The following is a 15052-nucleotide window of genomic DNA, read 5'->3' on the forward strand; positions in this document are numbered from 1 at the left end:
GTACCTGGAGTGAGAAGTGCATCAGAAGTGCTCCCAGGGTTTCTCCCAATGAAATCCCCTCATGTGAATCCCATGTAGGCACTTGCTTCTCAGAGGACCTGGATTAAGGAGTGGATTCATCATAGGAAATGATATTTCATGAGATGGAACATTCTGTGAATACTGACACTCAGCAGACCTCTTACTAAATCAAAAGTAAGAAATTGCATGATTTGGTCATTTGGGTCCCACAAGTCTTCTGTCAGCCTTTTGGTGTTTAATTTTTTGAAATTATTTCTTATGTTGCTGTTGTTGTTGTTATTGTTGTTTTCCTTGAGACAGGCTCTCACTCTGTCACCCAGTCTGGAGTGCAGTGGCACCACCCATGACTCACTGCAACCTCAAACTCCCAGACTCAAGTAATCCTCCCGTCTTAGCCTCCTGAGAAGCTGGGACTACAGTCACGTGCTACTGCACTTGGTCAATTTTTAAAATTTTCTGTAGAGACAGGGTCTCACCCTGTTGCCATGGCTGATCTTCAACTCCTAGTCTTAAACAATCCTCCAGCACCGGCCTCCCAAAGTTCTGGGATTACAGGCATGAGTCACCACTCCTGGCCCAAAAAGTTCTTGCTTTTTACTTTTCACATGTTGTATGACATTATGTAGATTTAGAAAATACTGAATAAATAATTTGGGCAATGCTATACAATAAAATGTTTTCTTCAGCCACAGCTTCCTAAAAATAGAAGTGGCATTAAAATGTTGTGCATTTGTCAAATCTCAAAGAAGTTTCAGATCTTTAGGGTGATTCTGACCTCTCATTTTGGTTGACACAATAATCCATAAAAACAAGTAAACCGTGCACTCTGATCTGGAAGGGGTAGGGAGGTGAAAGTTTTGATAAGCCAAAGTGACAGCCTCTTTTGTAGACATGATCCTGCCTAAATTTCTCATGCCCCACAAAAGAGGGTCCTGAACTCCCCGCTTCTCCAGAGCTCCATGCAGTCCTTGAAGCACTCTCTGGCTGTCTCTGCAAGTGGCTGAACAGCTCCTGCTGGTCTCTGTGGGGCTGCGGAGGCTCCAAGTCCCCTAGGCCCAGGGGCTGTCATGCTCACAGGTCCCACCAAGGGTGCACCCCACCGTGGGAGGTGGAGGAGACCAGGTGTAGCTGCTCCTGCCCCTACCCCTCTCCTGACCGGCCAATCTTAACAGGAGGAAGGAGTAGGGATGAGTGGAGCCATGGAGGTTAGCGCTGGAAAGAACAGAAATGAAGACCTTTGTCCAATCCCTTAAATGATGGGGATCCCTTCCTGAGTTCTAGCAGCCGTAGGGTAGTCTGATGTTTGCGTTCCTTTTGTGTGTCTTAAACCCTATTGTAAGGCAGCCACTGTGCTAGGTGCTGGGTTTACATGTGGGTGACAGATGTGTCCAGTCCTTCAGGAACTTAGAATCCAGGGACAAAAACAAACACCCACGTGGCTGCTGCTGCTGATGTGATGTCCTTGAGGTGGTTGAGGCTGAGAGGGCAGAAGAGGGGGTGACTCATTCTGCCTGGGGAGTTGTATGGAGGCTTCTTGGGAGGTGGCATTTCAGACTATTCTTGTAGGAATAGGAAGAATACAGCGTGGCCAGGTGGGAGGAGAAGACAGGGCACCCAGCAGAGGGACAATCATGAGGAGGAGGCCTGGGGCTCCAAATATCACAGAAGTTTGGGGAGCTGTGAGAAGTCTGCAGTAATGAACCCTCAGTTACTGGGGTAGACTCTTTCCACAGGGAGTAGGGAATGTCAGAAGGGAGGATAGGTTAGGGGGATGAACAGGAAACTCCCTGGAGTCCCTGTCTCCCTCCACAGCAAATCAACCAGTAAATCAATTCACCATTCATACATATACATATAGCATATGCTACCACACACACACAGACACATGCACACACACACAAGCATACATATTCTAACACATATACACAAACACACACACACCTACAGACATATGCACACACACATACAGGCACACACGCGCACGGGACAAACTGGGTGACAAGGAGCTTGGCACAAATTCACCGTGAGAAAACTCTCTGGGATTACCGAAATATTTGAAGGATGAGCCTTGGAGTCACTTTCAGCAGAGATGGTAGCCGCCTTTTTCTGCTGCTCAGGACGTATCTGAGGGTTCTGCCTCCTGCGGGAATGCTCACCCCCATGAAGTCAGGACTCACGTGTCACCTTTTTTAGAGACCTTCCTGTTCAGGCTACTGAGGACCTGGGGGCTCCTTTCCCGCTCTTCCTCCCCAAACCTTGTTCCCCACCCCCTGAATCATCTGTCACCTTCCTATATCCGATGCAATGCACCTGCTCATTATGTTCACCTGTTGTTCCCACTGGAGCAAGGATTTTGTCTGTTTTCTTCAGAGAAACATCTGCAGCAGTCCATTGTTGGTGCTGAGGCTGTACTTGCCATGTGAGTGAATAAATGAGAGGCAGTGATTGATGCAGGGGCCTCTTTCTTGTTCATTTGTTCACTACACTTTAGATGGTAACTTAGGACATGGTGGGACCAGTGTTTTCTGGGCACAATAACTCAGAATATATTGTGAAGACAAGAAGTAGAAAGAAATGTTAGGTGGAAGAATATGAATTTTCAAGAATATGAATTCCCAACTGGGAAGAGTGAGAAGAAAAAATCAGGAAAGGGGCAAGGTTGGCTTGATCGTAGCTAACATGATGGAGAAACGCAGCTTTCTGTGATAGAGGACCTGAGCTGTCAGATTCCTCTGCAATGCAGAGACCACCCCCACAACCTGCGCTGTGTCCTCCTCTCTCCCGAGGCAGAATGCAGCTCTTGTGCCTTCAGTGCCAAGGAAGCCACAGTCCCAGGCCAGAAAAAGGGCTGAGGTGGACAGTGGGAAAGGAGGGGGTGGGTGCAGAAGGGGACGCCTGGCAGCAATGACTTCCTGAGGGTGAAGAAAAAATGTCACTTGAGTATGGGAAAAAAAAGAGGGATATAAAGAACAAGGTGGAGATCGAGGCTGCCTCCCCCTCTCAGCCGGCAGCACCCGCCGTTGCTGCCACCCGGCCCCACAGTTATCTTTGCCGGAGCTGCAGTCCCGCTGGGGTTAGGGCGGGGCGGGGGGCGGGCGGGGAGAGGAGAAGGCTGCGGCGGAGGGAGGTGAGAAGAGGAAGGAAGCGGCGGCGCGGCGAGCACAGCAGCTCAGGCGGCGGCCCAGTTCCTGGGAGTGTCGGTGCGGCGCGGTGGTTGGGGCGGATCCCGCGGGGCCCGGGCTGGGGAAGGAGTCACCGGCCCGGCCATGGCGGACAACGAGAAACTGGACAATCAACGGCTCGAGAATTTCAAGAACAAAGGCCGCGACTTGGAGACTATGAGAAGACAACGAAATGAAGTTGTAGTTGAATTAAGGAAGAATAAAAGAGATGAACATCTCTTAAAGAGAAGGAATGTACCACATGAAGATATCTGTGAAGACTCTGATATAGATGGTGATTACAGAGTGCAAAATACCTCTCTAGAAGCTATTGTTCAAAATGCTTCAAGTGATAACCAAGGAATTCAGTTAAGTGCAGTTCAAGCTGCTAGGAAGCTTTTGTCCAGTGATCGAAATCCACCGATTGATGACTTACTAAAATCTGGAATATTGTCCATTTTAGTCCATTGTCTTGAAAGAGATGACAATCCTTCTTTGCAGTTTGAAGCTGCATGGGCTTTGACAAACATTGCATCTGGAACTTCTGAACAAACTCAAGCGGTAGTTCAGTCCAATGCTGTGCCACTTTTCCTGAGGCTTCTCCATTCACCCCATCAGAATGTCTGTGAGCAAGCAGTGTGGGCATTGGGAAACATCATAGGTGATGGGCCCCAGTGTAGAGATTATGTCATAAGTCTTGGAGTTGTGAAACCTTTACTTTCCTTCATAAGTCCATCTATTCCTATAACATTCTTAAGAAATGTTACTTGGGTTATGGTCAACTTATGTCACCACAAAGACCCACCACCACCAATGGAAACCATTCAGGAGATTCTTCCAGCCCTTTGTGTTTTAAAGCCCTTTGTGTTTTACGTTTGTGTTCATCACACAGACGTAAATATATTGGTAGATACAGTCTGGGCCCTCTCTTACCTTACTGATGCTGGCAATGAACAAATACAGATGGTAATAGACTCTGGAATAGTTCCTCATTTGGTTCCTCTGCTCAGCCACCAGGAAGTTAAAGTTCAGACTGCTGCGCTTAGAGCTGTGGGCAACATTGTTACTGGAACTGATGAGCAAACACAAGTAGTTTTGAACTGTGATGCTCTTTCACACTTCCCAGCACTCCTGACACATCCCAAAGAGAAAATTAATAAAGAAGCAGTGTGGTTCCTCTCCAACATCACTGCAGGAAATCAGCAGCAGGTACAGGCAGTAATTGATACCAATCTTGTACCAATGATAATACACCTTTTGGATAAGGGGGATTTGGGCACTCAAAAAGAAGCTGCTTGGGCCATAAGTAACTTAACAATTAGTGGAAGGAAAGATCAAGTGGCTTACCTTATCCAGCAAAATGTTATCCCACCTTTTTGCAACTTGCTGACTGTAAAAGATGCACAAGTTGTTCAAGTAGTACTCAATGGACTAAGTAATATATTAAAAATGGCTGAAGATGAGGCAGAAACCATAGGCAATCTTACAGAAGAATGTGGAGGACTGGAGAAAATTGAACAACTTCAAAATCATGAAAATGAAGACATCTACAAATTGGCCTATGAGATCATTGATCAGTTCTTCTCTTCAGATGATATTGATGAAGACCCTAGCCTTGTTCCGGAGGCAATTCAAGGCGGAACATTTGGTTTCAATTCATCTGCCAATGTACCAACAGAAGGGTTCTAGTTTTAGAAAGATGTTGTGGAAGTTAGGTACAATGCAGCACTGAGATACACACACACACACACACACACACACACATACACACACATATAAAAAGGTTTGATCCATCAAGCTTGGCTCATGGGATCTGCTGCTGCATTAAATCGGGAAAGAAAATGTGAAGATTTCATTAGGAATCACAGAAAATGCCCAAATGAGGTCAAGATGGCGAGGGGGTGCGAGTGAGAATGAGTGGCAAAATGTAATGAAAACTTTACATGAACGCTTATTTAGGTTGTTCAAAGTAAAAAGGGCTACAGGTCACAGATCGTCAGTGCCTGAGAGAGAACATTGACTTACTCTATATCAATTGAGGGGAAAGTGCAGTACTGTCATCTTCAAGCCTTGTAAACATAAAAGAGAATAGGCTGCCCATATAAGTCAAAGGAAAATGAGCCCAGGCCTTGCTATAAAGCAGTGTGTGAATGGACAATGTTGAATGAATGTCTGGCTTAGTGATGGAGAGCCAGGTTCATCTTTGAAATCTAGGGCTCTTCACTCATGAAGCAGGCTCCTAGTCCTGGAGTGACTGTGTACGAGAGCGTGGTTGTGGTGCTGTATGTGAACGCATGCAAGCTTGATTCACCTTCAGGGGGCTGATAACAAACCTAGTAAATCATCAAAATGAGATCATAAGTGTTAATGTACACTGGACATGAAAACAAAGACTGGTTTAGCAGCAGACATTGGTTTACTCTGCAGCCTGTGTTTTCTATTTCCCCCTTTCCCACCTCCTTCCCCCCACCCCACTCTTTTTTTTTTTTTTCTTTTTTTTTTTTTTTAGTCTTTATTTACTTTACCTAGTATGCCTTTTTTTTAGTTGCTTCTCAAGTCAGAAAACTTTTCAGGAAGGTTTCCCTGTGCATTTGCACCAGATGAATGTTTGATGCTAAGAAAAGCTTTCCATATCATCAAAACTAATTTGTGTAGATTTTTGCATGAAAAAAATCATAAATTTCCCTCAAAATAGACTGTGTTGCAGTACACAAGTTGCCATAATAGTATAAAACAGTAAAATGTGCTTAAAAGGCCAACCTTTTCATTTTCAGAGATAACATAAAGATCTTTGCATGAGGTAAATCTACAGCATAGTTCATTTTTAGATTTTGTTGAGTCCTGTAAAGAAGAAGAAGAAAAAAGTTTCAGTTGTGGTAGAATACCGTGCTGTGTTTAAATGTTACTTGTTTTCAAACCTTGTTTTCTATGAAAATGGTATGAAAACTTCTAAAATGGAATTTGGTGCATATGTACTGCTGAATAAAGACCAATGAAGAGGTTTGAGTAGATGTACAAATCAAGTAATGGTTTGAACACCTTTAATAATATGCCTAATCTGTTCAATTGTTTTAGAATCTTTTTATCTCAGATGTAGGCAGCCATGAACAATCTATTTTGAGCCACTTTAGGGAGAAAACTTTGTATTTTAAAACTTGCATAAAAGTTATGCAAGTGGTTTTTATAAATTGGAATAATACCTCAGTTTTGAGGTTATGCACACTAAATTAAATGTGACATAAATTAATTTGTACAAAAAGAACTCTTTATAAGGTGGCTAATTGTAGGAAGTCCTGTGCCTTCCCCTTTGAGCACAAGTGTTGCATGAACAACAGTTTGCTATAAGAAACATACCAGATTAGCCACCATTAGCATCTATATCTACTTTGTGTTTAAAAATCAACTGGTAATTCTGAAACACTGTAGAATGGATAAAAATTATTTTGCGATCATAACTCTTTGTTGAACTAGAGTACTTTTGCAGTATTCCTTGTCATCAGAAACATGGTTAAAGTTTAAAACTAGAAGCAGCAGAAAACTAGCTTGCAAAATTTATCCAAGTAGAGTGCAGGCTAGGCTGTCTTGGGGAAGTAAACATTAAAACTTAAAGCAAAAAAAAAAAAAGAACAAGGTGGAAATCATCTGAAATTCCATTATGCACAGCTTAATGTTAGGGTTTAAGTACAATCATATGTAATTTTTATAAAATTGTGATCATATACCTTAGAATTATTTTAAATGACTTAAAATCATTTTAAATATTTAAATTATTTTAAATCATTTTAAATGAGAATTTATTTTTCAGAGCAGGGTTAGAGTTCATAGTGCAGAGTTCTCTCTTGCCCCTGTCAGTTAAACACACTGTTTTTGGGCCTCATGTCATTTTTAAAATTTATTCATTTTTATTTATTTTATTATTCTTGGATACATGTGTAGAACGTGCAGGTTTGTTACATAGGTATACATGTGCCATGGTGGTTTGCTGCACCTATCAACCTGTCATCTAGGTTTTAAGCCCCATGTGCGTTAGGTATTTGTCCTAATGCTCTCCTTCATCTTACCCCCTACTCACCCCCTAACAGGCCCCAGTGTGTGACTTTCTCCTCCCTGTGCCCATGTGTTCTCACTGGTCAACTCTCACTTATGAGTGATAACATTCAGTGTTTGGTTTTCTGTTCCTTGTGTTAGTTTGCTGAGAATGATGGTTTCAAGCTTCATCCATGTCCCTGCATAGGACGTGAACTCATTCTTCTTATGGCTGCGTAGTATTTCATGGTGAATATGTGCCACATTTTCTTTATCCAGTCTATTATTGATGGCCATTTGTGTTGGTTCCAAGTCTTTGCTATTGTAAATAGTGCTGCAATAAATATACGTGTTCATGTGTCTTTATAATAGAATGATTTATAATCCTTTGTGTATATACCCAGTAATGAAATTACTGGGTGAAATGGCATGACTGGTTCTAGATCCTTGAGGAATCGCCACACTGTCTTCCACAATGGTTGAACTAATTTACACTCCCACCCACAATGTAAAAGTGTTCCTATTTCTCCACATCCTCATCAGAATATTTATTCATTTTTAATTTCAATTTTCATTATAGATTAAGGAGTACACATGCAGATTTGTTATGTGGGTCAATTGTGGGAGGCTGCAGCTTGGGGTCTCAAGCTGCTTGGGGTTACAGTGAGCATTGTAACCAGTGGTTGGTTCTCCAGGCCATGTGCCCCTCCTCACTCCCCTGTCTAGTGATCTCCAGTGTCTGTGGTTGCCATCTTTACATTTTGTGTATTCAATATTTAGCTCCCACTTATAAACAGGAACCTGCGGTATGCAGTTGCCTGCTCTTGTGTTAGGTCATCTAGGATAATGGTCTCCAGCTCCATCCATGTTACTGAAAAGGATGTGATTTTGTTGTCTTTCGTGGCTGCATAGATTTCCATAACACATATGTACCATGTTTTCTTCACTACATTTACTGTTGCTGGGCAATTAGATTGATTCCGTGTCCTTGCTAGTGAGAATAGCACTGCAATGAACAATATGGGTCTATTTGATTGAATAGATTATTTTATTTAGGTATATCCCCAGCAGTGGAACTGCAGGGTCACATATTTCTACTTTAAGTTCTTTGAGAAATCCCCAAACTGCTTTCCATGGTGGCTGAAAGAGTTTGCTTTCCCAGCAACCATGACCTAAGTGTTTCCTTTTCTCCTCAGCTTCACAAACATCTGTGGTTTTCTGACTTTTTAAGAATTGGCATTTTGACTGGTATGAGATGGTAGCTCACTGTGGTTTTGATTTGCATTTCTCTGGTAATTACTCAGATTGAGCTTTTTTTCACGTTGTCAGTCACTTGTAGGTCTTCTTTTGAAAAGTGTCTGTTCACTTTTTTTTCTTATTTTTTAATTGGATTTTTGTCCTTGCTTGTTGAATTGTTTGAGTTGCTTGTAGATTCTGCATATTAGATGTTTGTCAGATACATACTTTGCAGATATATCTCCCATTTTATAGGCTGTTCACTGTGTTGCTAGTTTCTTTTGCTGTGCAGAAGCTCAGCACAGCAAAAGTTTAATGAGGATCCATTTGTCAATTTTTTATTTTGGTTACAGTTGGTTTTGATGTCTTCATCATGAAATTTTTGCCAGGTGCTATGTCCAGAATTGTATTTCCTAGGTTATCTTCCAGGATTATTATAGTTTTAGTACTTACATTTAAATCTTTAATTCATATCAAATTATTTTACATATATAGTGAAAGGCAAGGGTTCAGTTTCTTTCTTCTGCACATGGCTAACCAGTTATTCCAGCATCATTTGTTCAACAGAGAGTCTTTCCCCATTGCTTATTTTTATTGATTTTGTTGAAGGTTAGATGGCTGTAGGTGTGAAGGTTTCTCTCTGAGCTCTCAGTTCTATTCCACTGATCTAAGTGTCTATTTTTGTACCAGTACCATGCTGTTTTGATTACTGTAGCCTTATATTATAGTTTGAAATCAGTCAATGTAATGCTTCTGGCTTTGTTCTTTTTGCTTATGGTTGTTTTGGCTATTTGAGCTCTGTTTAAATTCCAAATAATTTTTAGATTAGATTTTTCTCATTCTGTGAAAAATGACATTGATATTTTGATAGGGATAGCATTGAATCTATAAGTTGCTTTTGGAAGTATGGCCATTTTACCTATATTGATTCTACCAATCCATGAGCGTAAAATATTTTTTCCATTTATTTGTGCTGTCTCTGATTTTTTTCAGCAATGTTTTGTAGTTTTCTTGGAAAGATTTTTCATCTCTTTGGTTATATGAACTACTAGGCATTTCATTTTTTTTGTGGCTGTTGTAAATGCGATTGTGTTCTTGCTTTCATTCTCGGCTGGAATGTTATTGGTGTATAAGAATGCTCCTGATTGTGTACATTGATTTTGTATCCTGAAACTTTACTGAATTGATGTATCAGTTCCAGGAGCCTTTTGACAGGGTCTTCAGGGTTTACTATGTATGGAATCACATCATTGGCAAAGAGAGATGTTTGACTTTTTCTTTTCCTGTTTGAAAGTCCTTTCTTTCCTTCACTTGCCGATTGCTCTGGCTAGAATCTTTTTGTCCCCAGTACACTCTGCTCTCAATCAAATAGGCTGAAGAGCAGTTTCCTGTTCTGTGATCAACAAGTTTATTAAAAGATTCTATGCAGATGAAGCTCTATACCTGTTGCAAGCCAAGGTTTCTCCTCTTTGGAAAGACTCTCTGGGCACCCAGGCGAGTACACATATTTCCAAATTCTGCCCAGCCCGGAGGTCTCCAACCTCAGTACCGCCACCTTCAGGTCTCTGGGTGTTACAGCATCCATTGCAGCTCCCCTTCTGCACCTGGGGTTTTTCTTTCTGAGCCCATTCACTCTCACAGCTCTCTCATTCATTCAGTGGTTCCCTCCACCTCCAACCACCACTTAAATCACGTCAGGCTCACCTGGTGATACAGAGAAGACTCATCATCTGTGGGTCTGAAAAAGACTCTGGATTCCTGGTAAGTGGGTCCTGGATCCCCCTGGTTGCTGGAGAAAGTGGTGAGGACCCTTCATGGATAGGGAGGTGAGTGAGGTTTGTGTGGGTAAAAGTGCCAGGCTGAGATGGGGAACTAAAGGATGTGACTTGGGTGGTGGCAGTGAAAGGTGAGGAGAGGGGTGAAAAATGTTTGGTGAGCCCCTGGGTGCAGGTGAGTGTCTGCCGCAAAGTACAGGGGAAAGATCAAGGGCAGGGAACCCTGGGGGTGCTGGAGGGCTTGTTTGGTAGAGAGTGTGTGAGAGCAGACTGTGTGGTTGTTAGCGGTGTCTGTGGTCACATCTTTGCTGGATCTCCCTCCCTACTTTTTCTCTCTCTTTATTTTTACCTCTTCAAAGAGACACCAGGTTTGTGAAGGGGCCATGGCCTGGGCTCAGAGCTCCAGCTCTCCTCAGGGTGGGCCTGGCATTTGCTGACTTCAGGATGGGCCACAGGGCTCATAACTGAAAAAGGAGACCTTCCCTGAGTCCTCAGCATGTGCAAGGATAGGGTTCCTGGCATGATCTACTCACTTCGTCATCTGTATTCATAGCATTTGTTATTTTCCACATGTGGACATCCATGCCCAGAAAGCTGAAGAACCTCACACAAGAATATTTAGCCACAGTGTCAGCTAACTTCCATTATGAATGTGTGATCTCTAGATCATGGCCATTACAGTCACCTGTGGCCACTCCTATCCTCATCCTGGGCTGGCCTGCGTCTGGTGGCCAGGAGTCTGCAGCAGGGGTGAGGCAGGAGGGCCCAGGTGTGCACAGAGGCCCCTCCTCCTGTCACCTGGCTGTCCTGCCCAGGACTCTCCTGACAGCCTTCTGCCTTCTTCCTGTTTCCCCCAGTCACTGGCCCGGGTCACCCAGCCTCAGGGGTGGTGCTACCAAGGTCTTCCCAGTGGCCTCCTCCCAGGACTAACCAGTCCCCAGACTTGTGCATGGGAGACTCTTGTCACACACAGATCCCTGGACTCGCCAAGCTCTGCCCCTCCCAAGTCTGAGAACTGCCCACCCCCATATGCCTGTTGTCCTCCAGACCACGTGACTCCTCCTGGACAGAGGCTCTAGTGCATCAGGTCAGAACGTTCTAGGTTCCTGTGTCCCTGCTCAGTCACAGAGGTGGCTGCCATCCCATGTCCCTGTCCTCATGCATAGACAGGTCCTGGGCTTGGTCCAGGCCTCCTCCCCTTTCCCACAGCATCAGGGCCCTGGGGATTGAAGGTCACCAGGTGCAGGTTCTCCCCACACGAAGACTATGTGGAGTGGAAGGTCTGTGCCTATTTCTTTCATTTAATGGCAAAAGGGCTGAGTGACTGGGGGAAGAATGGGACTCAGGCTCTACCAGTCTTCACTCCAGGCTAAGCCGTCTCTAGCAGGCTGGGACCACTGGGCCCCTCACTTCCCTCCTGCTTCTGCCCACAGTTCCAGATGCCTCCATGGTGACTGAGACGAGGATGTACTGGGGATTCCTCAGTTGTGGGTGGGTGGAGTGACCACAGGGATGAGCTGCATGGAGAGGGGCCGAAGCTGAAGGCTCAGGCCTGGGCGAGCATCAGTGGCTGTGCCCTAAAGTGAGCCCCAGACAAAAGGAGAACCCTCCCTCAGCTCCTGTGCCCATGGAAATCCAGCCCTTCACAGATCTGAGTCTCATCTGGATTAGGACATATATTTAGAAAGTGATGAAGGAACTCTGGGCCTGAGCTGCTTCAGTCTCTAGAGGGGTCTGGGGTTGCCTGCAGGGAATGAGGGGGCAGGAGAAGCTGCCTGAGGCTGAGAACAGAGAGTGAGAGGGAAACACCCGGAGGCCCTGGCTTTGCAGGAGGAGAAGGAGCTGTGCTGCATTTACGGAATTATTTGACTCTTCACATCAGTTTCTAAAAAGTAAGTTTTCGTGAATTTTTGGATGTGCTTTTTAAATAGTATGAAAAATTGTGAAATAAGCAAGAACCACAGTTGCTGCAGCACAGTCCAGAGAACTTCTCTTTCTGCCCACTTGAGAGTGAGCTGTCACCCTGGTGCCCCCTCCATCTTTAATGACATCATCTGATGATCCATACTTCAGTGTTTTTCCTCCAAACCAGGACACTCTCCTAATAACCACAATATGATCGCCAAAGCAGATTTCACATCCACACATGACACCATTTCATGCTCATGCTCCTCTCAAGGTTCACCCTCCTCCCACTGGGAGCAGCACCCATAGCTCCGAAGGTGACCATCTCTGTTCCACATTATTCATTGCTGGTCCAGCCCAGTGGTGCCCATGGAACTCCAGCAGCAGCTCAGCTCCCCTGTGTCTGAGTCCACTCTGCTCCAGACAGGGCAATTAGCTGGCTCAGGACCTTGAGTACATAGAAGGCAGGATGTCAGGGGAGCTGCCTCATGGCCCGGACTCGAACCCCATGGGTCCATGGTACTGACTTTTTAAAAAACCTTCTCATGAGCAGCCTCTACTCTTCACCTTCCACCTTAATTGCTGAACTCAAGCCACTTTCTGTGGGAAGACAGCTGTGAATTTCCTCTTTTTGAATTAGGTGTACCAATGCTCTCCCAGCACCCCACCTCCTGGTACTAGATCCAGATCTCTCTTTTAGCCTCAGAGATGGAATCCTGCTTCCCTTGTCACACCCATGTAAAGCTACCAAAATGCACCTAATCCAACTAAGAGGACTGCCCATGCCCAGGCCTCAAATCTGAGGAGATGCTTCCTCAGCTCCTGCCACACCTGGTCATCCTGCGAGGCAGAGGTTTTGTCCCCCTCTGATGTGGGGCAGCCCCTGGGACAGGTCCTGGGGTAGGAAGGGAGAAGTGGTGTCCCTGTCCTCAGGGAGCTCACACAGCTGCTGAGGGAAGCAAGGTGACAGCACAGCCCACCCTCCTGCAGTGGTGGAAGAGGAGGTCATGCCCCAGGGCAGGGGAAGGGAGGATCTCAATCTCAGGGCTGTCATTGGAGGGGATTTGGTTGGATTTCTAGAAACAGAGCAGAAGAAGGGAAAGGAAAAATGGTCCCAGGAGGAGGGAACACTAAGGATAAAATTCTGGAAACACCATGTTGCCCAGTTTCAAGGCTGGTGAGAAATCCACAGTGAGGGGAGCAGAAGCAAGTGCAGGGAGGAAAAGGAGTTAGGAGGGAGAAGGGAGAGGAGGATGGGAGAGAACAGGCATGCCAGCTCCCCCAGGAGGAGCCCCCCAAGAGGGGGTTATGTTCACACTCACACACACACTCACACTCTCTCTCACACACATACATGCACGCACACACCCGGCTGATTAGATCTGAACTCAAGACAGCTACCTTTGTTTTCTTCTCGCTGATTTGCTTCAGCGTTTTTACCCAGTGTATCAAGAATTCCTCAAGCCAAGTTTCAGTCTCCCATTGAAATCTTCTGGAAAAACACGGTCACATCCTTGTTCTTATCCCACTTCTCTTTCATCTTCTTGGCTCCAGGATAAAGCACTGTCCACTTTCTGTTGTTTGGGTCAAAGAGGAGAAACCTCTGTCCATTGAAGAGGAACTGCCAAGGTCCTCTGCTGTGTCCATGGGCTTCGTGCTACCAAGACATCCAGGCCTGCAGAATGAGGGGCTCTGCCCTATTGGAAAGAGATCAGCTCTGATCTTGACAAATCCTGAGCCCCACCCTGCTTCCTTTCCTGGCTCCTGGACTTGCTCTCTCTGCTGCATCCTGCCCATGCTTCTCAGCCTCTTGGGTAACACAAACTTCTGGTTTATTTTTTACATGAAACCAATAAATACTGCCAAGTTACTATCCTGTCTGCTCCCTGCTGTCCTGGACAATTTTAACTTACCACTGGGTATTCAATTCTCCACTCAAATGTCAGGCAGTTGCTCTTTGAGGAAATCCACCACGTCTCTTAGGGTTTCAGTCTGTTCTTCCCAGGCTTTTGTGATATTGACTTTCTTCCCCAGAGAAGCAAAGGCTTTGGCCTTATGGTTAACAGAGTCACAGTGAAGAAAAGGCTTTTTATCCACCTGCCCTTGAACTTCACACCACTGTGGTTCAGGTCTGAACTTAGGAGTGATGGTGAAGTCATAGCAAAGACAGTGTGTGTCTGTGGAAGAAAAACACAGGAGGGGGTTGGTGTGGGGGGAAGTGGAACCTGAGACCCCTCCTCTTCCTTGTGGTGACTGCAAGTGAAGGCCTCTGAGGGGCTGGGCTGGCAGAGCAAGATGTGCCCCAGCCAGGACTGTCATGTCAACTAGTTAAAGACTAGAGCGTCTCCCTTATGTGAGTTCAAGACGAGGATGCTCTCTGCAGCCAAAAAAACACATGTCCCCCCAAGACATATCCCACCTGGGCTCTGCCCACATCAGTCAGCACATGACCCTGTCATTGGAGGTGCCAGGCCTACTGTGGCAGGAAAAGGCCTCGATGAGGATGACCTTTGGCAGCAGCCTCTATGGACTGCGGGAGGTGGGAGAAGGTGTGGGGGATGCCCTGGATGCTCCAGCACAGTGGATGGGGTGAAGACAGAATCCAACTTGAATTAAAAAAGAGGTTATTGTCATAGTCACAGGATTTAACACGTTGGCAAAGCCCCTGGCCATCATGCCTACCTGCTATGAGGATGCATTCCTGGAACCCTGGAAAAGGAAAAGGGATGGTTCACAGGGCGAGAAGTGGAAAATCTAGAACTTCCTTTTTTTGAGATGGAGTCTCACTCTGTCGCCCAGGCTGGAGTGCAGTGGCGTGATCTCAGCTGACTGCAAGCTCCACCTCCTGGGTTCCCGCCATTCTTCTGCCTCAGCCTCCCGAGTAGCTGGGACTATAGGCGCCTGCTACCATACCCGGCTATTTTTTTT

At 45.3% G+C, this 15052-nt stretch overlaps 1 protein-coding gene and 1 pseudogene across 2 annotated transcripts in view; one reads left to right on the plus strand and one right to left on the minus strand.

Annotated features, from left to right (window-relative positions):
- The first annotated feature begins 3142 nt into the window (after positions 1-3142).
- LOC111538626 lies at positions 3143-6806 on the plus strand (annotated as a pseudogene). Its single transcript, XR_002730399.2, has one exon. The product of XR_002730399.2 is annotated as an importin subunit alpha-3 pseudogene (transcript).
- A 4894-nt stretch (positions 6807-11700) lies between these two features.
- Positions 11701-15052, minus strand: part of ULBP1 (UL16 binding protein 1) — a 4653-nt gene continuing 1301 nt past the window's right edge. The window contains 5 exon segments of the mRNA XM_023206166.1: positions 11701-11736; positions 13105-13200; positions 13526-13598; positions 13600-13816; positions 14038-14301. Of these exon segments, the coding sequence (XP_023061934.1) occupies positions 11701-11736; positions 13105-13200; positions 13526-13598; positions 13600-13816; positions 14038-14301 (686 nt within the window).

Source organism: Piliocolobus tephrosceles, chromosome 5, assembly GCF_002776525.5.
Source record: "Piliocolobus tephrosceles isolate RC106 chromosome 5, ASM277652v3, whole genome shotgun sequence".
NCBI lineage: Eukaryota > Metazoa > Chordata > Mammalia > Primates > Cercopithecidae > Piliocolobus > Piliocolobus tephrosceles.